Source organism: Salvelinus namaycush, chromosome 28, assembly GCF_016432855.1.
Source record: "Salvelinus namaycush isolate Seneca chromosome 28, SaNama_1.0, whole genome shotgun sequence".
NCBI lineage: Eukaryota > Metazoa > Chordata > Actinopteri > Salmoniformes > Salmonidae > Salvelinus > Salvelinus namaycush.
The window spans coordinates 111,124-138,956 of record NC_052334.1 but is presented as its reverse complement, the minus strand read 5'-3'; the positions used below and the strand labels follow the sequence as shown (position 1 = coordinate 138,956).

The 27,833-nt window shown below is 40.7% G+C and overlaps 1 protein-coding gene across 1 annotated transcript in view; it reads left to right on the top strand.

Annotated features, from left to right (window-relative positions):
* The first annotated feature begins 207 nt into the window (after positions 1-207).
* Positions 208-27,833, top strand: part of LOC120022964 (thyroid peroxidase-like) — an 88,162-nt gene continuing 60,536 nt past the window's right edge. The window contains exons 1-10 of the mRNA XM_038966923.1: positions 208-288; positions 455-565; positions 7,409-7,539; positions 7,882-8,011; positions 12,528-12,734; positions 12,938-13,456; positions 18,170-18,428; positions 19,297-19,467; positions 19,642-19,879; positions 20,092-20,300. Coding sequence (XP_038822851.1) covers positions 208-288; positions 455-565; positions 7,409-7,539; positions 7,882-8,011; positions 12,528-12,734; positions 12,938-13,456; positions 18,170-18,428; positions 19,297-19,467; positions 19,642-19,879; positions 20,092-20,300 — 2,056 coding nt within the window. The remainder of the gene's footprint in view (positions 289-454; positions 566-7,408; positions 7,540-7,881; positions 8,012-12,527; positions 12,735-12,937; positions 13,457-18,169; positions 18,429-19,296; positions 19,468-19,641; positions 19,880-20,091; positions 20,301-27,833) is intronic.

The following is a 27,833-nucleotide window of genomic DNA, read 5'->3' as shown; positions in this document are numbered from 1 at the left end:
AATGAACATGTACATTAATTCAACCTTTCTTCAGTAGCTTCTTTGTTCTGATAACCCCCCCCCCCCCCCCCCCCCCCCCCCGAGCAGAGAATCGTTTTAGTTTGAGATGCTTCTGACGTATTGAATCTTTCCGTTACACAATGTATATGTTGAAATGTCTGATTGTTCTCTAAATACCGGTCTTTCTCTCAACAGTCAAAGACCTACATGTGCAGCAGCCAGGGTAAAGTACTGTGTTTGACTATAGACTTTGGATCTGGCTTCACTTGTTCCGAGAGCTCCTCGAAGGTGAGTCGTTGTTCATTCGCTGTTCATTCACTATTCTAACTGAATGTTCAACAGGCTATACACTAGGGGATATATTGTCCATTGCTAGCCTGGTTAATACCTGCTGTTTATTGATTAGTTAATAATAATGAACCCTTGCTATATTGTCAACTCTTATCCTCTGTAGACGATATTATGGAGATACAAATTCTCTCAACTGAAAGGCTCCTCTGATGATGGGAAGACAAGGGTGAAACTTCTCTTCAAGAATGCTGAAAACAAACAGATAGAGATGAAGGTACATTCTATACTCCTCTGTAAACCGGTCATCTCTGTGTACCCGTCGCAAGACACCACTGGTCGATGCTGATTTATAAAACCCTCTTAGGCCTCACTCCCCACTATCCGAGATATCTACTGCAGCCCTCATCCTCCACTTACAACACCCGTTCTGCCTGTCACGTTCTGTTAAAAGGTCCCCAAAGCACACACGTCCCTGGGTCGCTCCTCTTTTCAGTTCGCTGCATCTAGCGACTGGAATGAGCTGCAAAAAAACACTCAAACTGGACAGTTTAATCTCCATCTACATTTAAAGACTCAATCATGGACACTCTTACTGACAGTTGTGGCTGTTTCGTGAGATGTATTGTTGTCTCTACCTTCTTGCCCTTTGTGCTGTTGTCTGTGCCCAATAATGTTTGTACCATGTTTTGTGCTGCTACCATGTTGTGCTGCTACCATGTTATTGTCATGCTGTGTTGTTACCATGCTGTATTGCTACCATCCTGTGTTGTCATGTGTTGCTGCCATGCTATGTTGTTATCTTAGGTCTCTCTTTATGTAGTGTTGTGTTGTCTCTCTTGTCGTAATGTGTGTTTATATCCTATATATATATTTTTTTTTAATCCCAGCCCCCATCCCTGCAGGAGGCCTCTTGCCTTTTGGTAGGCCGTTATTGTAAATAAGAATTAGTTGTCAACTGACTTGCCTAGTTAAATAATGAAGGTTAAATTAAATTAATATCTTCTCAAGTTCCATTGCATTGCAGTGACCTCTCTGAGGAGAGTATTGATAGACGGCAGAATGTTTGGTGGCACCTTTAAATTGGGGTGGTTTTCATGTGTTTGATGTCCTTCCCTTCACGCTGTTCCAGCTGTTACTATGAGCAGTCCTCCCCTCAGCAGCCTCCACGCCCGTGGACACTTAATTAAATCAGCTTTTGCTACCTCATCAATATATAGAATCAAACTATCTCTGGTAAATGCCATGTGGGGAACCAGTAGAGTAATATTATTAACTAATATGATTGTTGTTTTTGTTGTTAGTAGTAGTAGTAGTAATAAATACAAGTGTCTATTTGTTACAAAAGTAATTGGGACATTATGTATGCAAACATTTTGTAAATGTTATGCAAACTCTTTTAAGAGTAATTCCTCAAATTTGTATTCAGGGTTTTTCTTTTCATTGCAGGAGCTGGAGTTTTCCAATCTGACGGCAGTCCTCCATTGTATTCATTCTTTTATCGCCTCCAAAGTGGCCTCTGTGGACCCTGTCTTTGTCAACAGTCAAAGCATCTCTGGAAAATACATGATTTAGACACTTCCTGGTGTTGTCATGTACAGTTTAGTCACATGAGCTAATTGACTATTTTATGCACATTCAAATTAAATTGATATGTATATCTTGTTCCTGTTATTTTTGTAAGGCTCTTGTTAAATAATAATAAGGAAAATATTTTAAAAAACCATATTTGACTTTGGAAGTAGGGGATATTTATACTTGCATTAATTGGTTGTTATTGACATTACAGTATGAATATGCTCAAAATGACAGATTTTTTTTCCCATGTAGAAAAACATATTCCTGGGTTGCATGTTTCGCATTGTCAATGAGCGCTGATGAAGAGTTCATCATAAATGCATTACAGTAGCTTGGAAATTCAAAAGGAGGCAAATAATTAGTAGGAAAACCTTTTGTCATCATTTTGACGTCACCAGATTGGCTTTAGATGCAGTGTAACGTTAGCTAGCGAGCTAAGATTGAAGGAAGGCCACCAGATTGGCTTTAGATGCAGTGTAACGTTAGCTAGCGAGCTAAGATTGAAGGAAGGCCACCAGATTGGCTTTAGATGCAGTGTAACTTTAGCTAGCGAGCTAAGATTGAAGGAAGGCCACCAGATTGGCTTTAGATGCAGTGTAACGTTAGCTAGCGAGCTAAGATTGAAGGAAGGCCACCAGATTTTAGCTAGCTAACATTACCATTGCTATTTATTTATTTTTACAAACTTTGATAGCTAATGACACCATTGCCATTTGTCTACAGTAAATTTGACAACATGATAACTCTGGCAATGTTGTTTCCTACTAAATATTTGATTACTTTAGCAGCAGTCATCATATTTCCAGGCACTGTAGTGTAATTTAGACGAAACAGTAGTTAGCCTGAGCGTATCACCACTATGGCGCGCCGATAGAGGACGGCTTGAGAACGTTCATGACAATGGCATGACGCGACCCAGTGACGGCGGTACAACCTATGAATACAAGTCACAAAGAGGGTTTCTATGTTCTAGGTTCATTGCAAAGTTTTGAATTCATGTGTAGTTGAACTTTTTTTTCTCATATTTGCAAAGTAAAAAGCAGAACAGTTTATACTGTACAAATCAATACACATGAAAACATTTTGAAATTAGTATTCTACTGGGCTATACTCTGTGGTTGATTTCACTTATTCCATGACTTCTGAGCGTGGCTGTTGCATGACTTTGGAAAAAGAGTGTCTGGAGAGTTTTGTGTTGAGGCGCACAAATGCAGGGCTTGGTGGAGGCGTTCATGACACCAGAGGGTGTTTTAGTTTATGTAGACAGTCACTGCTAGTCACTGATATTCTCCCATAACAAAGGGTTGTGTGGAAGGACACTTGGGGAAGAAGATGCAGGCTTATTGTAGCAATGCTATGTTAGGATACTGTATCTGTCAGATGACTAAAATGCTAGTTTATGAAAAGAAATCAACATGTATGTTTTAAGTTTTGTAATATTTTACTTTATGAGGCCATGCAGTCTGACAGTCATTACAAACGCTTACCATCATATACATCTATATCTGTATTTTCACCCAGCCTCTTTGGTTTTATTTTCTATTACTAAATAAATCCCAAATCATTCCTCCTTATTGTCAAATGGTCTTTTAATGAATTCCGCGCCCTACCTTAAATGTTCACAGCTATTGATGGTGGAAAGAAACGCCGACTAACAAATCAATAGTCTTGATTTGCTGCGGGAACAAAGGCCATCTGCTGCTTGAAGAGTCTTGAATAGGGTAAGAAGGAAATTGAGACCAGTGACAGGAAAATCTCTTCTTAAATTATACAGCAATAACATTTTGCTGAAAACTTTGTTGTCCCATTCTTAGATCCAAAATGTGTTTACTAGGGCTCTGCTTGGCATTTTGTTTTCCTACTTGGAGGATTGGAGGTATTCTGCCTCCTGCCCGTAGCTTGACTTTGATCAGATTTCTAAGTTTTGTTTTGTTGAGCTCTGTATGGAATGTCTAAAGGGCAGAATCAAATGGTCAAGAAACAACAAAAAAACGCATGACTGAATTGTCTGCTGTATGTTCCAATGCTCTCCAACTGGCTTTCAAATCCATCTCATTAGATGGCCAGTCCCTCAGGTTCTGCACTGCAGGGGCAACCTCAGGCACTTCTTCCCAGTGGTTCAGAATGTCACACCACATGTAACTGTCGGTGCACAATCTTTCACTTTTTCTATACACTGTACCTGCTAGGCCAGGGCCTCCCAGCGGGTGCTAAACAGGGGACTGGTAACAGTAGGCGCTGTACAACAGGCTCCTAAATAGTACCTCTCACACCTGTAGACTGAGCTGTTTGCACCATTCAAGGTTTCTTCCGTAGCACCATCATTTTTTGGGGGGGGTGAAGACAAAGTGCAGAAACCAAACCTGAACCGATATACAGAATGTCTCTGTGAGAGAAATCAAGACACCATGAAGAACAACAACGAGATGGAGAGTTTCAACGAACGTCCTGAAGACATGGACCATGTCCTTCCGCTGAACTGAAGTCACGGCCTGCTTGGTAATGCTGTGCACTTTCATCAGCAGTTTGTCAAGTACAGAGCTCAAGTGCCTCACTCAATCTCCCGGGGGGCCATGACACCCACTCTTGACGACAGAGGCAACAGTAAGCTCTGAATGCTAACTGAAGCATTTGTGATTAGGGGCGTCTGAGGGCGTTCTCCAGGAGAACTAGTGCCTACTCCCCTTATTACAAGAAATCCTGAAGGCTGTTTTAGAGAATTAGATAAAAAGAGGTTACTGTACTGTTAAATTAAGCCAATTACAAATGACAGCGTGAGAGGACAGAAGTATATGGGAGCAGCAGGGTGAACATTCTTTTTTTTGAAAAGTGTACTATCTGAAAGAAACGCATAACATCTGTGGACACACAGTTAGCCACTGGAACGAAAACTGCCTGACAAAAAAAACAACCAACCTTGCAAGGAGATAAATCACAATCAATGCAGAAGGACTACTGGGAATAAGCAGTATCAGTCACTGTGACACAAACAATACATTGGGAGCCTTTCTGATGTTAGCAAAGGCCTTCTATTAAATGACATGTCATACGATTGTACATTTATGCAAAATCTTCCATTGTAACGGGTTACCACATTACAATAACATCTCAGCATTTTACATGTATATATATATAATATATAACATGGCCAGTATCTAAATGTCATTACTCTATAAAATACAGGACGGTACCTTTCTTATTGGTAGAATGGCAGTGATGTTTCCTGCTCAGACATAATAAAGACAAGGTCATCTCACGCTGAGTCAGAAAAGGTAATTTCCCTTTCTTTTTCCCTAGCTCAAATAAGCAAGACTTTTGACGCACAATTCAATGGCAAGACATGCATGGTGAGATACACAGACGAATAAGTTATATCTCTTCTTGACATGTCTCTCTGTCTTCTAAATGCGCAGGCAGCGCAGGCAATGAAAACAATGTTTGAAGTGTTTTCTGCAACGTCGTCAACCAAGTATAACGGAACCTCTTATAATACCAGACACTCTGAAACCAGACCAACAAGACAGTGTTCTCTTTGCCGACAGACGACAAGAGTCTTCTCTGAGGAAAAACGTCAAAAAAAGGTGGGAAAATATGTTGTTCGATGGCAGCTTTGGTGTAACTTCTTGAAATACTTGTTATAACAGTTACTAGGGGTTGCTTTAAACATGTCACGCATTAAGTAATCATATTTTATCACATTCAGCTCATGGTGGATTGTCTAGTGCTTTTAAATTAACATAGTTACTCATGAAAAAGTTTTTTTTTTTAATATATATATATATTTCTGCGATTGACTTACTGTACATTCAGGTATCACCAAACCATGGCTGGGCATTTCAACCTGATTAAATATGCCATTGTATACTGCGCAATTCTCATGAGGTTTTTAAGTGACGAGGCCAGAAACTCCAAACGTGAGTACTATCTCTATCGTTTGGTTCTTGTTCCTATTGATTATTTCATTATGTGTGCATGATTCAATTAAACACAGATGTATTTTGTATTTTGCACATACTCTATTCGTGTCAACTTTACCAACCAAGGACATTAAAAAAAACTTATATAATACTATGGATTATATAATTGAGAAGTTGGTCATTAGAGAACAGTCTAATTCCTCTATCCAGGCAGGATGGGGGAATTAGACTGTTCTCTAGTGACCAACTTCTACATGGCAGTCTCCCTCCCAGTAGGTATTTACTAGTGCGATGTATCTCGGGGAGATTGTCAGGGGGGAAAATGCAGCTATTAAATAGGGCATATTAAACATTCATCTTTTTTTAAATATATATTTTTTAACATCTATTTGAAGAAAATGGAAAACCCACATGATAGTTGATATGAGAAGGGTATCAGATCTGCTCATTCTAAAGCCCTATTGTCTGAGGGCTATTTCCTGGATCACATCAGTCTGTATTGGGTTCAGTATCTACTTCCCCTTCCACGGAATGTCATGATGTCGATACAAGTCACTCCCGGGTAACGGAGAGAGGTTACTAATTATCTCCTGCTCAGCCACATTAGGTGCCATTCAAAAGGTATATACAACTTTCCTTCGCTGCTTTAGAGGAGATATACGTAGTAACAGAGGAGAATGTCTCTGTTCCTTTCTTCCTGGCCAAATGACTACAGGGATCACAACACTGTAGCTTTATTATTTTCATAATAATATTGCCTTGTTTTTTTTTTTGTATACGTCCTCTAACAATTTGTAAATAAATAGAAACGGCTCTCTATATTATGTTTCCATGTTATATATCATGGTTGGTTTCCTTACAAGTCTTATGTTTGACTCTTCCAGGAGCATCATTTGACAATGGGGGATTACTCTTTTCCTCTTTTCAAGAAAGCCTTCAGATGGTGGACACAGCGTTATGTCACACCAGGACAGAGTAATGAACCTAATGACAGTGTGTGTATGGTTCATGTGAGAGTGTTCCTAGATACATTACTTTTACATTTGTTTTAAGAGCGGGGGGGAGCGGGGTCCACTTTTTCACTACTTATCTGCCAATTCCTCTGAATCACAGGCGAGGCACACTCCGGTCCCCAATGCAGCTGTTTTCATTTCTCCGGCAAGCAGAGCCTGAGACCCAAGAGATTTCCAGAGCTGCAGAGGTGTTTGACACAACTTTATTTATTCTGAAGGACAGAGCCAGCCAGAGACATAAAAGGGCTCTTGTTGCATCAGGTAGGTCTATGGTCATATTTCACTTCAACCGTTATCACACTATATATGAGTCATGTAGGCTATGCTGTACGCTTGCAATGACAGCACAAAGGTCATGTCTACTCTGTGGTATAGTCAAATAACTTCCTGAGATCTGTGTGGTTCTAACTTGAGTCAGATACTGGTACGACATAGAAGAGATGCATGCAGGATGCACACTTCACTTAGAGTTAAACGTCAAAGATAAGCCTTTCGCATATACAGTGTCAGCAATATTATTGAATTGCAAAATGGCTGCCCTGACCAGCCTAATGAGACAATCTGTTGCAGACTATTTGCTTTAGTTAACTCAGTGCTGTCACTTCTCAAGAGCTCCTTTCATTGGAGGACTTGGCGCTGATTGCAGACCTGTCAGGTTGTCCTCCACCCGTTCTCCCAGCCTTCTGTCACAACGACTGCCTCGCCAACGAGTACCGTTCCATATCTGGAGTCTGCAACAATAGGTGTCTGGTATCTTTTTCACCAAATCTGAACATCCACAATACGTTTTGTTTATACTTATATTTTACATTTCTCAAAATAGGTTAGAAAGTACATTTTCTTTCTTCATAGATTCAAAAGATTACAATAGTATTCTATGTTTTTTAAGTAACTAGAAATTGAATAATCCCCCCCCCCCCACACACACACATAGCTGTTTTCTGTTGATTTCCACACAATTCCTCTAAAAACTCCCACCATGCACTATAATTAACTTATTCTCTATGAGATGTTGCAATCGGAGATGGCATACACACCTGTTTTGTATTATGGGATATTTTGACAGATTTAAACATATTTTTCAGGCACAAGCCTTTCTGGGGCACAGCCAACAGTGCCTTGGCCAGATGGCTTCCGGCAGAATATGAAGACGGAGAAAGACAACCAAAGGGCTGGAACCATGGGCAACTATATAATGGCTTCCAACTTCCCCCGGTAATCTCTAAATTGTGAGACTGCAGGTGCAACATGTTTTCATAAGAAAGCTATTTGAAAGGAGTCTACTTAGTTTTCCAGTGTTATCTGCTTTCTATTAAAAACGTGTGCAGAATATCCATTGCATTTAAATAACTGCAAAATTAGGTTAGTAAATTGTATGGACAGCACACATGCTGCATGCATTCATTAGGCAGGTACCAGAGATATGAACTATTTCTGGTTCTAGAAAATATATATATTTTTTTATCATACTGAGAACCTGTTAATATGGGGTTTTTTTGCCAAAAGGAATATAATCCGATTTGCATTCATATTTGCATTTCAGATATTTTCAGCTGTCGTATTTCATGTTATCACCACACACTGACTGGATTTTTAAAAATGGAGAAAAACATCATTAAATATACAATACATTACATAGCTACACAGCCTGCAGTTTGCACAGTGTTTAACCCACTAAATGGAACCTAACATGTATTTGTCTGTATTACAACATATTTTTTACTGTGATTCTGAAGCTACTGTAAATTCCGAATTTTTCCTCCGAGGTTGTGAAGTTGGTAAAACACCCTTTGTAATCCTCAAACACTCCTTGAAACTAATTGAAATCGTCAGTGAAATGTAACTAAATGTAATCTAAAATGTCATCTACGTAATCCCCAAAAGTAACTATTTATCACGAGAGGGTCATAAACAATAACTAGTAATGCTACATACTCCAAGAAAGATTAAAATCTCACCTTTCTGATTTAAAAAAAATAGTTGTAAATTGTTGAGGTATAGTCACTTTTGAGGACACAAGCTCAAGTAAATACAACTATGATAAAATAAAAAATATTTGATATATATTTCTTATTCAACAAAACTATATGAATAATATTTGAAATTACTGATATGCTTTCTAAATACAGCATAATCAAATGATAAAATTACTAACTACATGATTTCACCTTCCTTATACCTGTAAAATACATATTTGTTCATATTTTCTAAGTGTCTCTCTCGATCAAAACATCTGCCCCACCGCTGTGAACATCACAGAGCTCCAGCTTGGCTCCCTGACCTCAATAGGAACCGGCCGATCTTCTTATATTAATCCTCCGTCTATGACAAACAGAAAGTGTATTTTTGTTTAAAATCTACAAATTATTTTAGATTACTGGCTATAAAGCGATCTCTGAATGTTCCTGAGCGACGAAACCACTTCCTCCCGCTGTGCTATGATGTAAGGAAACCCCTCTTTTTATTCTGGTTAGGGCCAGTTTGCTCTGTTCTGTGAAGGGAGTAGTACACAGCGTTGTACAAGATCTTCATTTTCTTGGCAATTTCTCACATGGAATAGCCTTCATTTCTCAGAACAAGAATAGACTGACGAGTTTCAGAAGAAAGTGCTTTGTTTCTGGCCATTTTGAGCCTGTAATCGAACCCACAAATTCTGATGCTCCAGATACTCAACTAGTCTAAAGAAGCACGGTTTTATTGCTTCTTTAATTAGCACAACAGTTTTCAGTTGTGCTAACATAATTGCAAAAGGGTTTTCTAATGATCAATTAGCCTTTTAAAATTATAAACCTGGATTAGCTAACACAACGTGCCATTGGAACACAGGAGTGATGGTTGCTGATAACGGGCCTCTGTACGCCTATGTTGATATTCCATAAACAAAATATGCCGTTTCGACCTACAATAGTCATTTACAACATTAACAATGTCTACACTGTATTTCTGATCAATTTAATGTTATTTTAATGGACAAAAAAAGTGATTTTCTTTCAAAAACAAGGACATTTGTAAGTGACCCCAAACTTTTGAACGGTAGTGTACACGGCAAGAAGTTGCTTAACATGACCACGGCCCCGGGTAGGGTACAGCCGTAGAGTACTCCCGGTACTCCCATCTAACTTTAACATCCTAAGCAAACTACTGGCACTTTTTGGATGTTTTAATTAATGTTTTCAGCAGCGTCATTACTAACATACCTGGTTGTCACAACAGCTCTTTTTTTTTGTACCTTTATTTAACTAGGCAAGTCAGTTTAGAACATTTGTTTTATTTACGATGACGGCCTACCCCGGGCAAACCCTAACCCGGACGATGCTGGGCCAATTGTGCGCCACCCTACAGTACGGGACTCCCAATCACGACCGGTTGTGAATCGAACCAGGGTCTGTAGTGATCCCTCTAGCACTGAGATGCAGTGCCTTAGACTGCTGCCCCACTCGGTAGCGCAAATTATTTGCATGATACGTCTTCTGCCACTCTGTTGTTTTACCCGACCTGCTCACACTGACAGTAAAGCTAATAGAGCTGTCACTGTTTGTTTACCCCTAGCTTTTTTTGCCTGTTAGCTGACGTTAGCTGGCTGGCTAGCGAGAGAAGTTAATCTCGATTGAATTAGCTAGTCTTAGATATGTCGCGTAACTACTTCCTGTGTTTGCCTGCCCTTGAAGGGTCTAGGTATTTAGAAAAGTTTATTCTTGTTGCGTCTTCCCTTCCTGTGGTGGTCGTCATGAGAGCCAGTTTCATCATAGCACTTGATGTTTTTTGTGACTGCACATGAAGAAACTTTGAAAGTTCTTGACATTTTCTATATTGACTGACCTTCATATCTTAAAGTAATGATGGACTGTCGTTTCTCTTTGCTTATAAGAGCTGTTCTTGCCATAATATGGACTTGGTATTTTACCAAATAGGGCTATCTTCTGTATACCATCCCTACCTTGTCACAACACAACTGATTGGCTGAAACACATTAAGAAGGAAAGAAATTCCACAAATTAACTTTTAAGAAGGCACACCTGTTAATTGAAATGCATTCCAGGTGACTACCTCATGAAGCTGGTTGAGAGAATGCAAAGAGCGTTTAAAGCCGTCATCAAGGCAAAGGGTGGCTACTTTGATGAATCTCGAATATACAATATATGTTGATTTCTTTAACACTGTCTGGGTTACTGCATGATTCCATATGTGTTATTTCATAGTTCTGATGTCTTAACTATTATTCTACAGTGTATAAAATAGTAAAAATAAAGAAAAATTGTATAATGAGGAGGTGTGTCTAAACTTTTGACTGGTACTGTATGTCCTTTCAACTAGCCGGAGACCAGCTGGGGAGACCACACTACCAAATGGCCCAAAGTAGCTTATGGTAATACAGCACCTAGTTGGTGGAATATCCAGGTTTGCATTAATATCCAAATGCCGAAGAATATTATAGCTGTCATTTGGTTGGATACAGCTCACTAGTCCTTACTACAAGCTAACTAGCAAGATGTATGCAATACACATAGCTATTTAGATACAAACAGGTGTTAACGACATACCAGCGATGAAGGGCTTCGAACACTCATAGATTTATCAAATAACCAGAGCCAGACAGCTTTCCATCATCATCATAGTGGCGTAAATAGCCTGAAACCATGATGTTCTTCTCACCTGGTCCTTGGGCAGTTGGTGAAAATGAATGTGCTGGTCTTTTCTCCTACTATTGTTCAAACAAACAGCAGGTTTGAGATAGTTTTAGAAAGTTCGTTAGAATCGTCCCTTTGACTGATAATCGTGATCGTACATTCCATTCGACAGTCTATCTGTTCATGCTAAACATTTTTACGTTCAGAATGAAAGTGTTTTTAGGTAGTTGATTTCGACAACATGGAAGTACGTTAAACCTATCAAGCATATCCCAAATGTTCATAGAATGATAAAAAAACAGAAAACAATCTGCCGTTATCGGGTAATGAGTAAAGTTGTCAATTTAACACAGGAGTAATGGGAGTACTGAGTCTGTACTGTACTCGGGGGGCATGGGCATGTTAAGCCCTGCCTCGCCGTGTGTATCTATTGCAGGCATGTTGCCGCGTTCACGTGCTAGTCGGAACTAGGAAGCTGTGACATTTTTCACGTGCTAACTGGTTGTAAGGTATACAAGTTAGCAAGTCAAACGTTTCTGAGAGTCCTAGTTTCGACTAGCTTTATGAACGCGGCATGTGCTTTGTCAGTGTCTTAGTGTTCAGCCAGAAGTAGTTGGATAGTCTGAAGAGATAATTCAATGGTAGGAGGGACATCCCACCTTCAAGTGGTGTCAGATTTCACATCCTACATACCACAGGTGGAAAATATACACTGCTGTGTCTGTGAGAACCAGGGATATCGCTCGCTATCGCTCAATGCAAGCCATTTCAATCTATGGTTTCCACAGATCGATTTAAAAGCAAATATGCCAGGTTGAAACCTGTACCAGAACCATGCAGGTCCTCTAAACAGGGGACTTTACATCTAAGAGGTTATTTAAAGGTCATCTTTGTTGAGAGATATGGACATGTGCTACGGTCATGCTTGCAGTGTACTTGTGTTTGTGAACAGTGAAGCTGTCGATATCTTCATTATTATATAATTATATTATATAATATTCATTATTATTATTATGAGGACGAGTTTAGAACCATCAAACTCCAAAAATATCAACATGTATCATCTAAACATACTGTGTCATGTTCCCCCACTGCATTACCAGGTACATGAAGTCAGCAAGAAAATACTGCAGAGCTCCAGCAAACCCATGTTGCTAGATGCTGTTTATTGTCAGATGCTAGTGGACTGGGGCCAGTACATCGACCATGACATATCCTTCACTCCTCAAAGCACAAGCAGAGCTGCTTTCTTGGGAGGACTGGACTGTTTAAAGACGTGCGAAAACATAAACCCTTGTTTCCCTATTGAGGTAACCACTCGTATCCTAACCCTAACCCTAACCCTAATGAATACGCTTTCACATCAGTTGTCTGTCTGCTTCCCAACTCCTACCAATCCTTTTTAGGGAGACAGCAGTGTTGTAAAGTATAGCTTTTTGGAAAACACTTATATAACATGATAAACTGTGCATTTTTTGGGGGCTGAAACTAAGTTGTGTTCTTTCTCTCACAGACATTCCCTGATGACAAACTGTCTGGGAACAGAAGCTGTGTGCCGTTCTTTCGTTCGTCGCCAGCCTGCTTCTCCGGTAATGCACAGGCTGCGACGGCGGACATCAAACACGCGCTACAACGTCAACAAATGAACTCAATCACGTCTTTCCTGGATGCATCCACTGTATACGGCCACACCCCATATTTACAGAGTGCCCTTCGAGACCTCTCAAACACTGAGGGTCGGCTGGCTGTCAACAGCAGATTCACTGACCGTAGTGGCAGACCCTACCTGCCTTTTGTCCCCAACACCCCGTCTCCATGCTTCCAAGATCCAGGGGATCCTCAGGGGGAAAGGGTGGATTGTTTCCTGGCTGGGGACAGCAGGGTGAATGAAGTTCTGACTCTGGTGGCTCTACACACGTTGTGGATGAGAGAACACAATAGAATCGCAGAGGCCTTGAATGGCCTCAACCCACACTGGAGCTCAGAGGTTATTTACCAAGAGGCCCGCAAGATCATCGGAGCTCTGCACCAGGCAAGTCCCACTGTACATGATGTAACGTCATGATAATATTGTATGAATTGTATTAAAATACATAGTCGTGTAGTATTTTCACTTTGGGGGAGCCTTGCTTTGTTGTGGGATGACCCAGCACCCCTAGTTCCTGGCGCCTGATGTATGGTGTTACTTATTGTAGTGAGATTATCAGAGTGATATTAGCAATACCCAGGTAAGAAGATATTCCTTTTAGGTCAGAGGTCAATCTCTTAATTCAGAGTTCTGATCTGTATCAGAAATGGGTTTTGAATTTAAAGTGCACAAATAACTTCTTAAAAACGGCCATTGGTCTTACAGTAGTCAATACAAAATAGATGTATTCAATTATACTGAACAAAAATATAAACGCAACATGTAAAGTGTTGGTCCCATGTTTCATGAGCTGAAATAAAAGATCCCCACATTTTTCCATATGCACAAGAAGCTTATTTCTGTTAATGAACATCCCTGTTAGTGAACAGTTCTCCTTTGCCAAGAAAATCCATCCACCTGACAGGTGTGGCATATCAAGAAGCTGATTAAACAGCATGATCATTACACAGGTGCACCTTGTGCTGGGGGACAATAAAAGGCCACTCTAAAATGTGCAGTTTTGTCACACAACACAATGCCACAGATGTATCATGTTTTGAGGGAGCATGCAATCTGCATGCTGACTACAGGATTGTCCAACAGAGCTTTGTATGTTGATTTTTCTACCATAAGCCACCTCCAACATTGTTTTAGAGAATTTGGCAGAACGTCCAACTGGCCTCACAACCACAGACCAGGTGTAATCACGCCAGCCCAGGACCTCCACATCCGGCTTCTTCACCTGCAGGATCGACTGAGGAGCATATCTGTCTGTCATAAAGCCCTTTTGAGGGGAAAAACTCCTTTTGATTGGCTGGGCCTGGCTCCCCAGTGGCTGGGCCTGGCTCCCCAGTGGCTGGGCCTGGCTCCCCAGTGGCTGGGCCTGGCTCCCCAGTGGCTGGGCAAGCTCCCCAGTGGGTGGGACTATGCCCTCCCAGGCCCACTCATGGCTGTGCCCCTGCCCAGTAATGTTACATCCATAGATTAGGGCGTAATGAAGTTATTTAAATTGACTGATTTCCTTAAATTAACTGTAAACTGTAAAATCGTTGATATTGTTGCATTCAGTTCTTATCTTTTCTGGTCGAAAGTCAGTTTTGAAAGTCAAAAGGGGATCAACCTGCTTGCTTAGTCCATCTGACATAGAATAAGGTGAACTGAATCGCCTGCATGTACTTCTGTCATTTCAAAATGTGATAGAAAATGGCCCAAATGGTAATCCCAGAGTGGATATAAGGATAACACTATAACTCTCATGGTGTTCGTTTTACTGCTTAGGAATCCCTCCGACCACAGGGACAGGGAATTATCTAGATTAAAGGCCAGGTAGACTACTAAATACTTTTCCCCCTATCTCAGCTGGATAAAAGCGGCATTATATTGGTCAAAGAAGAATCTGTAAGGCTAAGCGCAACCCAGGTCTCCTTCCATTGAAATGCCAGGGAGAGAACATATGATGTCTTGTCAGAGAGAAGCTAAACACCAACCAGAATACAATTGTTTCAACAAAGTCTCCGAAAGGGTTGATTTTCTATAAGATGATCAAATTGACTGTCTTGTAAAATGTGAAGAGAGCAAGGCCTCATATACTGTACATGCTGTATTGTCTCTGTGTGTGATACAGTGCCCTGTATCTGCTGCAATGTCTCTGTGTGTTATATAGTGCCCTGTATCTGCTGCAATGTCTCTGTGTGTTATATAGTGCCCTGTATCTGCTGCAATGTCTCTGTGTGTTATATAGTGCCCTGTATCTGCTGCAATGTCTCTGTGTGTTATATAGTGCCCTGTATCTACTGCAATGTCTCTGAGTTATATAGTGCCCTGTATCTGCTGCATTGTCTCTGTGTGTGATACAGTGCCCTGTATCTGCTGCAATGTCTCTGTGTGTGATACAGTGCCCTGTATCTGCTGCAATGTCTCTGTGTGTTATATAGTGCCCTGTATCTGCTGCAATGTCTCTGTGTGTTATATAGTGCCCTGTATCTGCTGCAATGTCTCTGTGTGTTATATAGTGCCCTGTATCTGCTGCAATGTCTCTGTGTGTGATACAGTGCCCTGTATCTGCTGCAATGTCTCTGTGTGTTATATAGTGCCCTGTATCTACTGCAATGTCTCTGTGTGTTATATAGTGCCCTGTACATACTGCAGTGTCTCTGTGTGATACAGTGCCCTGTATCTGCTGCAATGTCTCTGTGTGTGATACAGTGCCCTGTATCTGCTGCAATGTCTCTGTGTGTGATACAGTGCCCTGCATCTGCTGCAATGTCTCTGTGTGTTATATAGTGCCCTGTATCTACTGCAATGTCTCTGTGTGTTATATAGTGCCCTGTACATACTGCAGTGTCTCTGTGTGATACAGTGCCCTGTATCTGCTGCAATGTCTCTGTGTGTGATACAGTGCCCTGTATCTGCTGCAATGTCTCTGTGTGTGATACAGTGCCCTGTATCTGCTGCAATGTCTCTGTGTGTTATATAGTGCCCTGTATCTGCTGCATTGTCTCTGTGTGTGATACAGTGCCCTGTATCTGCTGCAATGTCTCTGTGTGTTATATAGTGCCCTGTATCTACTGCAATGTCTCTGTGTGTTATATAGTGCCCTGTACATACTGCAATGTCTCTGTGTGTTATATAGTGCCCTGTACATACTGCAATGTCTCTGTGTGATACAGTGCCCTGTACATACTGCAGTGTCTCTGTGTGTGATACAGTGCCCTGTACATACTGCAGTGTCTCTGTGTGTGATACAGTGCCCTGTACATACTGCAGTGTCTCTGTGTGTGATACAGTGCCCTGTACATACTGCAGTGTCTCTGTGTGTGATACAGTGCCCTGTACATACTGCAGTGTCTCTGTGTGTGATACAGTGCCCTGTACATACTGCAGTGTCTCTGTGTGTGATACAGTGCCCTGTACATACTGCAGTGTCTCTGTGTGTGATACAGTGCCCTGTACATACTGCAGTGTCTCTGTGTGTGATACAGTGCCCTGTACATACTGCAGTGTCTCTGTGTGTGATACAGTGTCCTCTGTAATTATTTGGACGGTGAAGCATTTCTTCTTCTCATGGCTCTATACTCCAAAAATGTGGATTTGAAATAAACCAATGACTATGATTTTAAAGTGCAGATTGAGGGTATTTTCATCCATATCAGGTGAACTGTTGTGAAATTATAGCACTTTTTGTACACAGTCCCCCCATTTTAGGGGAGAAAAAGTATTGGGACAAATTCACTTATGTGTATTAAAGTAGTAAAAGGGAAGTATTTGGTCCCATATTCACAACACGTATAGACTACATCAAGCTTGTGAATCTACACATGTGTTGGATGCATTTACTCTGTGTTTTAGTTGTGTTTCAGATTATTTTCTGCCCAATAGAAATGAATGGTAAATAATGTATTTTTTTTCTTCATTTTGGAGTCACTTTCAATGTAAATGAACACTTCTACATAAATGTGGATGCTACCAGGATTACAGATAATGCTGAATGAATTGTGAATAATGATGAGGGAGAAAGTTACAGACACAAATGTCATACCCCCACATAAATGCTAACCTCCCCTGTTATTGTAATGGTGAGAGGTTAGCATGTCTTGGGGGTTATGATATAAAATGCTAACCTCCCCTGTTATTGTAATGGTGAGAGGTTAGCATGTCTTGGGGGTTATGATATAAAATGCTAACCTCCCCTGTTATTGTAATGGTGAGAGGTTAGCATGTCTTGGGGGTATGATATAAAATGCTAACCTCCCCTGTTATTGTAATGGTGAGAGGTTAGCATGTCTTGGGGGTTATGATATAAAATGCTAACCTCCCCTGTTATTGTAATGGTGAGAGGTTAGCATGTCTTGGGGGTATGATATAAAATGCTAACCTCCACTGTTATTGTAATGGTGAGAGGTTGGCATGTCTTGGGGGTATGATATAAAATGCTAACCTCCCCTGTTATTGTAATGGTGAGAGGTTAGCATGTCTTGGGGGTATGATATAAAATGCTAACCTCCCCTGTTATTGTAATGGTGAGAGGTTAGCATGTCTTGGGGGTATGATATAAAATGCTAACCTCCCCTGTTATTGTAATGGTGAGACGTTAGCATGTCTTGGGGGCATGATATATGTGCATCTGTAACTTTCTCACTCATCATTATTCAGGATTCATTCATGATGATCCATAATCCTGGTAGCATCCAAAATTAATGTCGAAGTGTTAAGAAACGTATTATATTCTTATTTACAATAAAAGTGACTCCAAAATGACACCATACATTATTTATATTGAGGCCAAATTACATTTTATGAGGTTAACCACATGGGAAACAAATAAACAATATCTTCAAGCTCGCATAAGATATCCCAAAATACCATCTCAGTAGAATATATTCAGATGAATGTATACAGCCTGTCCTAGATAATCTTGCAAATTTTCTGCAAGGATATCTGGTGGCAGTGCATTAATTTGAACCCTGAGGGTAACCTGTCCTGTTCCAACTTGGACTACAGGAAATGTATATATATTTTAATGGAATGGACATAGAAACTTGTAGATTGCAAAATGTATTCTTAAAAAAAATAATTAACTAACGGTCTCCTTTTGCTTTGTTCTGTATTTGCCCCCAGATTATAACCACCAGGGATTATGTTCCCAAAATCATTGGAAAAGAGGCTTTTGATCTTTACATTGGTCCCTATGGGGGCTATGATCCAACTACAGAGCCCTCAGCCTCCAATGTGTTCTCTACTGCTGCATTCCGATTTGGCCATGCCACTATTCCCTCAGTTCTCCGGAGACTCAACCAGAGCTTCCAGGAACATGAACGCTTCTCCTCTTTGAGTCTGCATAAGACTTTCTTCAGTCCCTGGCGACTCGTCAAAGAGGGTTGGTATTCTCATATGCTGCTTACATATTTCGTGGTGGCAGGTAGCCTAGCGGTTAGAGCTGTAGGGCCAATAACCGAAAGGTTGCTGGATTGAATCCCCGAGCTGACAAGGTAAAAATCTGTCGTTCTGCCCCTGAACAAGGCAGTTAACCAACTGTTCCCCGGTAGTCTGTCATTGTCAATAAGAATTTGTTCTGAACTGACTTGCCTAGTTAAATAAAGGTTAAATTTAATAAATAAATAAATGACTATTGGAACTAATAGGGTGGACTGTTGCATACTTAAAAGGGCCAATCCTTAGATTAAACAATAAGAAAGGGTGTCCCCACCTCTGTTTTGGTAAAGGCTATCACAGGAGTCTCATTTCAGGCTATACAGCATGATGTTTTTGTGCAGTACATACCCAGACTGGCGACCTCTACTTAATGTAACCTCTGACGTCTATAACTACATGTACCTTACTACAGTTGCCATGGGGACTCCCTTTTTAAAGTTCTAGTACTTTTAGCACTGTTCATAGGATATTGTTAATCTGACAGAGACTTGGAACTGTTATTTGGAATTTTAAATAGGAATAATCATGTGAGCTGCTCCAGAATACATTACTGAACATCCAAAGTGATGCATAACTATACCAGCCAAAGCCAGTTCTCAGTGGTTACTAGCAAGACTGAATGATTTAGCCCCACAGATATGCATTTTATTGCAATGAAAGGGATCATATTCACACAACTAGCTCTGCTGGAGGCATGTGAAACTTACATAACTACCCTAGAACTAATTTGACTGGAAGTATTTGCGGAGAATAATGTGTTTATAGTGGAAAGTGTATTGTGAAATGTTGTCATATTTTTACCTTCACGAAAGGTGGACTAGAGCCAGTCCTCCGAGGTCTGTTGGGGACGCCGGCGACAGCAGTGACCCCAGAAAACCTACTGACAGAGGAGCTGACAGAGAGACTGGTTGTGCTTACTGTCCCAGGGGGTTTGGACTTGGCCGCACTCAACCTGCAGAGGGGACGTGACCATGGACTTCCAGGTCAGTGTTACCCATAAACAGGAGTCAATAATTAGGACAATTTAAACTAATCTCATTGAAATCCAACCAAAATACAAAAAGGTATTAATCGCTCTGCACAACTCCACTGTGAAGATCTGTTTTGAATCCTCTAGTAAGCAGGCATAATGTAATTGCACCATAATTACGTCCCAGGTTACAATGACTGGAGGACGTTCTGTGGACTTGACAGAATAGAGACTCAAGACGACTTCAGAGAAGTTGTAAAGGATGCAAGTGTTGTTGGGAAGATCATGGACCTGTTTAGACATCCTGACAACATTGACGTGTGGCTAGGAGGACTGGTAGAGGAACCTCTGTCTGGCTCCAGGACTGGTCCACTCTTTTCATGTCTCATTGGAAAACAGATAAAGATGATTCGAGATGGGGACAGGTGAGTTTTTTGAAACACGTGAACAGATGCTACGTAGAAAACATAGACTATAACCATGGAGGGGGTTTGGAAGGTAACTGGTAGTAGGTACACTGTTGTACTATTGTTGTAGTATTTGATGCTTGGACCCCTAAGTATGCTATATTCTGAAGCCTTCTTTTGACTATATTGGACTGATTATTATTATCAATTACTGTATGTTTTTTTTTCAGGTTCTGGTGGGAGAGTGAGGGTGTGTTTACACAGGGTCAGAGGGTGGAACTTCTAAGGCACTCTCTATCTCGCGTGATCTGTGACAACAGTGAAGTGAAAGAGGCCCCTCTTGACCCCTTCAGGTTTGGGAAATACCCTGACGGGTTTCTCTTGTGTGACAATATACCATCGATGAACTTGGAGGCCTGGAGAGAGGAGCCTAGCCCAGGTATGATGTCATTTACAATCACAGTATTTGTGGTTTAGTGAGTCTGCCAGATCAGAGGCAGATGACAACGTGTTATATTGATAGGTGTGTCATATTGATAGGTGTGTCAAATTGATAGGTGTGTGAATTGGACCATATTGCTGTCCTGCCCGAGCATTCGAAATGTAAAGAGTACTTTTGGGTGTCAGGGAAAATGTATGGAGTAAAAAATATTATTTTCTTTAGGAATGTAGTGAAGTAAAGTTAAAAGTTGTCAAAAATATAAATAGTAAAGTAAAGTACAGATACCCCAAAAAACGACTTAAGTAATACTTCAAACTATTTTCTATTTAAAGGACAGAATCCACCCAGAACCCCTCATTAATGTAGAGTGTTAAATAACACTAATATGTGAGACTAATATTTTTTGTGAACAAATGTTTAATTTTGCCGTCATAATAAGATTGGTAGCAACATGGAAAATCTTTGTTGAAATCTGTTGCAGCTCAAGTTGACTGCAAAATCCACAATGCAATGATCTCTTTATGGGCTGGCTGACTAGCTAGCTAGCTAGGTAGCTTGCTAGCAAACGTAGCTACACACAATAATACTGAAGACAATATCAGTATGTCAAGTAGCTAGTTAGCTGTAAAATCGGTCAAACAAACTGCACCATCAATTTAAGAGTCTACAATCTCACCAACCTGTAGATTGATGTGGGTCTAACATTAGCAATGGCAGATATACTTTTGAGGAGATGGAAAACGTCAATGGTACATCAATGGGCTGCACGGTTCATTCTGGGCGATTCTGGGACAAAGAGCGCTCTCCTTTGAGGAGTGAATGGGAGTCTATTGGGCGCTAGCTCAAAAACCCAACATTAGAAGTACAACATTACAAATCTTTTCCGAGATGGAAGATAATTAACTTGCTATCTGTAATATCGTATAGCTTTGGAACCGTGACATTACGTATATTAGAGGAAAATAGTAAAGTTTCTCGACATATACACTGACTTTGAGAAGGGGTTGCGTGACGATTAGCTTAGCAACATGTAGCGCAGCATGACAACATGAACGCGATTGGTCGACAGTCGGCTGGGTGGGGCGTTGTACGTTCTTTCATTCAGTTGATTCTTACCTCCTTTCTATCTCTGGCAACGGCACCATGCAATGCATCCTGGACTGAAGAGGCAGACAAATAGGAGAAATGTGCTTGACCCTTTGTTAAATTACACATTTCTTCAGGTAGGAATATCGCAACAATATGATCAATGGCTCATTTGAGAGAAGACGTCCTCCCGAGTTTTGACGTCGGCCAGTATTGAAATCTGACACGTATGATAGACGTTTTAGAGATCTAAAAGTTGTGTTCCTATTAACTTCCAGGGTAGTGAGAGAGACGTCTCTCTCAGTATGACGTAGTACTGTGGTAAAGTCTCTCTCAGTATGACGTAGTACTGTGGTAAAGTCTCTCTCAGTATGACGTAGTACTGTGTTAAACGTCTCTCAGTATGACGTAGTACTGTGTTATTAAACGTCTCTCTCAGTATGACGTAGTACTGTGTTAAACGTCTCTCTCAGTATGACGTAGTACTGTGGTAAAGTCTCTCTCAGTATGACGTAGTACTGTGGTAAACGTCTCTCTCAGTATGACGTAGTACTGTGGTAAACGTCTCTCTCGGTATGACGTAGTACTGTGTTAAACGTCTCTCAGTATGACGTAGTACTGTGTTAAACGTCTCTCTCAGTATGACGTAGTACTGTGGTAAAGTCTCTCTCAGTATGACGTAGTACTGTGGTAAAGTCTCTCTCAGTATGACGTAGTACTGTGGTAAAGTCTCTCTCAGTATGACGTAGTACTGTGGTAAAGTCTCTCTCAGTATGACGTAGTACTGTGGTAAAGTCTCTCTCAGTATGACGTAGTACTGTGTTAAACGTCTCTCAGTATGACGTAGTACTGTGTTATTAAACGTCTCTCTCAGTATGATGTAGTACTGTGGTAAAGTCTCTCTCAGTATGACGTAGTACTGTGGTAAAGTCTCTCTCAGTATGACGTAGTACTGTGTTAAACGTCTCTCTCAGTATGACGTAGTACTGTGTTAAACGTCTCTCTCAGTATGATGTAGTACTGTGTTAAACGTCTCTCTCAGTATGACATAGTACTGTGTTAAACGTCTCTCTCAGTATGACGTAGTACTGTGGTAAAGTCTCTCTCAGTATGACGTAGTACTGTGTTAAACGTCTCTCTCAGTATGACGTAGTACTGTGGTAAACGTCTCTCTCAGTATGACGTAGTACTGTGGTAAAGTCTCTCTCAGTATGACGTAGTACTGTGGTAAAGTCTCTCTCAGTATGACGTAGTACTGTGGTAAAGTCTCTCTCAGTATGACGTAGTACTGTGGTAAAGTCTCTCTCAGTATGACGTAGTACTGTGGTAAAGTCTCTCTCAGTATGACGTAGTACTGTGGTAAAGTTTACCACAGTACTACGTCATACCAGCTGGATATCTGCCTGCTTGAACACTAATAACTCAGATACACACGAAAACATGAAATGACCCAGGGAATCAATAGAACATCTCTAAGAGATGCACACAAAAACAACAATATAACTTTCAAAATGGGTGACCCTTTCCTTAAAATTAAGTACTTTACACCACTACGCTGCACCAGAATCACAGGATTGCAATCAGAAGCCAAGTTGAAGAGAAACGTAATACCAGTAGTTAGTGAGAGGAAATCAGTCTTCCATCCAATCAAAAAATATTGAATTCTGTGATGTAACCAAGGATACTACCAGTGAAAATCTAATCCACCCAGTATTATCTGTCTCACCCTGTATTAACTTCTGTGTCATCTTGCCTTGGTTCTTAACTGCCCCCCCCCCCCCCCCCCACTGGTACTCTTAAAGCAACACCATTGTGGGGGGAAAAGTGTGAAAGCCCGATGTCGCCTGCAGTCATTTGTGAATTTTAAATAGGAATAATGTCTATGAGTGATTGCATAGCCTGAGGAAATACACATTGAATACACATTGTATTTCCCAATTTATTTTCAGACAACTTCAGCTAAGACGAGAAGCAAGAGATCCTCCATGAAGACATTGGCCTGTGTTTAATTTTTTCTCTATGTTTTCATGCTTTTTATCCTGTATATTTTAGCTACTGTTACCCCTGCAACGCCTTTTATCTTTGTGAATATCATTGTACTTCAGTTCAATGTATTTGGGATGAATAAAGGTATGAGAGGTATACAAAGTCAGTGTATACTTATTAAAAAATACACCGCTGTAATTACTGTCAATCATGTTTCCTCTCTCTATGTAATTTCTGTTCTTGTTAGGGGAGAGTGTGGTAAATGGGGCCATCCTTGTTTCTAGGAAACCATACACCAAATGAATCATTTGACCAACTATTTAGGAAGACGTAATAATTTCATGGAATCTGTGAAGTAAGAATGCACATGGAAAAGTGGTAAGCAAGTTAGGTCAACAAAAAACAAAAGGTGTTCAACCAGGTCAAATGAATGTATTGTGTTAAAGGTTTCATGATGCTTCTATCTAAACCAAAGTAGATCGTTTTAAGATTGTTCTATACATCAGTTGTGGTCTCTATCAGCTTCAATATGAGGTCCAAAAAACCTATTATGAAAGTGCATCCTTCTAGCTGAATGGGCTAATATAGTCAAAATGTTTGCCTTGGGGGAAGTTGAGCCATGGCAAGTTGAGCAAATTCAAGTGTTTTTTCCCCCAGGCGTAATGCAAGCATTATCACTGGGATATGAGGTAACAGCAGGGCCTGGCCTGTGTTAAGTGTTTTAAAAAGTACAAAGTGTTTGTTAGGTGTTAAGCCTGTGTTTAAAAATGCTTAAAATGCTTAAAAGACAAAAAGGCGATTGTAATTGTGTTTGGGAAATAGAGATGTGATTTTAAAAAGGTAGTGGTAATATTTAATTCAGTACAGACATTTGTAAGCGGCTTAACTTACCCTGTTCCTCGCTTCAACTTACCCCATACCCCGGGTAAGTTGGGCCAAGAAATGTGCCTAAAATTTGATTTGATTTGATTTGAAGAGACTAGAGAGAGAGAGAGAGAGACAAAAGACACCAGAGAGAGAGAGACCAGAGAGAGAGAGAGAGACCAGAGAGAGAGAGAGAGACCAGAGAGAGAGAGAGAGACCAGGGAGAGAGAGAGACCAGAGAGAGAGAGACCAGAGAGAGAGAGACCAGAGAGAGAGACTCATACCACTGGATCACGTTCAGGGGCGTCATGCACACAAAATCTGAGGGGAATGGGCAGTCTTATTCAGTAACTGTTTGCTTTTCTAAAGTCTACCAACATTGCCAGCAGGCAAAATAGTTAGACAAGCTAGCTACTCTAACTTCATTGATAGCCTGAAATTGCCTCTTGGTAGCTAGTTATGATGTTGGGAGATTGGAATATATCTGGGCTAGCTAAAGCCAACTTCATAAAATTGCTAGGTGGCTAGTATTATTACAGAGAAACAACAACAAAACAATATATACTTATTTTTTTAACAGGACAAATGTGAGGGGGCATATGACTCTGTGGACGCTATGGGCCTGATACATCTGCTCACCTCCAACTAATGTTCATGACTCACCTCTAAAACACTTGTATGCAATGATATGCTTAAATGGGTGACTAACATTGCTGCAAAACCAGCTTGGTGATGAGTTTAAGGAAGGAGATTTCCAACTGATACTTTATCTGGAGTAACCAGAGCAGTTTGTAGAGTTACGATGAGCCTGATACTTTATCTGGAGTAACCAGGGCAGTTTGTAGAGTTACAATGAGTCTGATACTGTATCTGGAGTAACCAGGGCAGATTGTAGAGTTACAATGAGTCTGATACTTTATCTGGAGTAACCAGGGCAGTTTGTAGAGTTATGATGAGTCTGATACTGTATCTGGAGTAACCAGGGCAGTTTGTAGAGTTACGATGAGCCTGATACTTTATCTGGAGTAACCAGAGCAGTTTGTAGAGTTACAATGAGCCTGATACTTTATCTGGAGTAACCAGAGCAGTTTGTAGAGTTACGATGAGTCTGATACTTTATCTGGAGTAACCAGGGCAGTTTGTAGAGTTACGATGAGCCTGATACTTTATCTGGAGTAACCAGGGCAGTTTGTAGAGTTACAATGAGTCTGATACTTTATCTGGAGTAACCAGGGCAGTTTGTAGAGTTACAATGAGTCTGATACTTTATCTGGAGTAACCAGGGCAGATTGTAGAGTTACAATGAGTCTGATACTGTATCTGGAGTAACCAGGGCAGTTTGTAGAGTTACTATGAGCCTGATACTTTATCTGGAGTAACCAGGGCAGTTTGTAGAGTTATGATGAGTCTGATACTGTATCTGGAGTAACCAGGGCAGATTGTAGAGTTACAATGAGTCTGATACTTTATCTGGAGTAACCAGGGCAGTTTGTAGAGTTACGATGAGTCTGATACTGTATCTGGAGTAACCAGGGCAGTTTGTAGAGTTACGATGAGCCTGATACTTTATCTGGAGTAACCAGGGCAGTTTGTAGAGTTACGATGAGTCTGATACTTTATCTGGAGTAACCAGGGCAGTTTGTAGAGTTACGATGATTCTGATACTTTATCTGGAGTAACCAGGGCAGTTTGTAGAGTTACGATGAGTCTGATACTTTATCTGGAGTAACCAGGGCAGTTTGTAGAGTTACGATGAGCCTGATTCTGTATCTGGAGTAACCAGGGCAGTTTGTAGAGTTACGATGAGCCTGATACTTTATCTGGAGTAACCAGGGCAGTTTGTAGAGTTATGATGAGTCTGATACTGTATCTGGAGTAACCAGGGCAGATTGTAGAGTTACAATGAGTCTGATACTTTATCTGGAGTAACCAGGGCAGTTTGTAGAGTTACGATGAGTCTGATACTGTATCTGGAGTAACCAGGGCAGTTTGTAGAGTTACGATGAGTCTGATACTTTATCTGGAGTAACCAGGGCAGTTTGTAGAGTTACAATGAGCCTGATACTTTATCTGGAGTAACCAGGGCAGTTTGTAGAGTTACGATGAGCCTGATTCTGTATCTGGAGTAACCAGGGCAGTTTGTAGAATTACGATGAGCCTGATACTTTATCTGGAGTAACCAGGGCAGTTTGTAGAGTTACAATGAGTCTGATACTGTATCTGGAGTAACCAGGGCAGTTTGTAGAGTTACGATGAGTCTGATACTTTATCTGGAGTAACCAGGGCAGTTTGTAGAGTTACGATGAGCCTGATACTTTATCTGGAGTAACCAGGGCAGTTTGTAGAGTTACGATGAGCCTGATTCTGTATCTGGAGTAACCAGGGCAGTTTGTAGAATTACGATGAGCCTGATACTTTATCTGGAGTAACCAGGGCAGTTTGTAGAGTTACGATGAGCCTGATACTTTATCTGGAGTAACCAGGGCAGTTTGTAGAGTTACGATGAGTCTGATACTTTATCTGGAGTAACCAGGGCAGTTTGTAGAGTTACGATGAGTCTGATACTGTATCTGGAGTAACCAGGGCAGTTTGTAGAGTTACGATGAGTCTGATACTTTATCTGGAGTAACCAGGGCAGTTTGTAGAGTTACGATGAGTCTGATACTTTATCGGGAGTAACCAGGGCAGTTTGGAAAGTTACGATGAGTCTGATACTTTATCTGGAGTAACCAGGGCAGTTTGTAGAGTTACGATGAGTCTGATACTTTATCTGGAGTAACCAGGGCAGTTTGTAGAGTTACGATGAGTCTGATACTTTATCTGGAGTAACCAGGGCAGTTTGTAGAGTTACGATGAGCCTGATTCTGTATCTGGAGTAACCAGGGCAGTTTGTAGAGTTACGATGAGTCTGATACTTTATCTGGAGTAACCAGGGCAGTTTGTAGAGTTATGATGAGTCTGATACTGTATCTGGAGTAACCAGGGCAGATTGTAGAGTTAAGATGAGTCTGATACTGTATCTGGAGTAACCAGGGCAGTTTGTAGAGTTATGATGAGTCTGATACTGTATCTGGAGTAACCAGGGCAGTTTGTAGAGTTATGATGAGCCTGCTTGCTACATTCAGTTCTTGGTTAGACTTTCCAATTCCGGTCAAGCATTTGCTGCTGCTCTACATTACTGGCGTAAATTCTTCTATTGACACAACAAGGGATTGAATCACTTGTATGAGCTGTTCTAATGGAATACATATCTAGCTAAAATAAAATTAACACTTTTTTTTTTTAAATGTATTTTTTAAAAGTGTTGTGAAAATGTGGTATTTTAGAGAAGGATGTGAATTTGGAAGGACTTCCAGCTGGCCGCAAGTTGACCATTGATGTGCAGTTGTTTGATGATCATGCCAGGGTCTGGTCTATCCCTTAAGCCCAATCACTGAAAAATATATAATTACAGAGCACATTTACAGTATATCATTATGATCAAATGCAAAGCAGTTATTGACAGGAGGAGAAAGGCCCAGCCTGTCTTCTTTTTATGAATAGAAAGAATCTGTGTAGCGTGACACCATAGATATGTTGTTTATTCATGCGTGA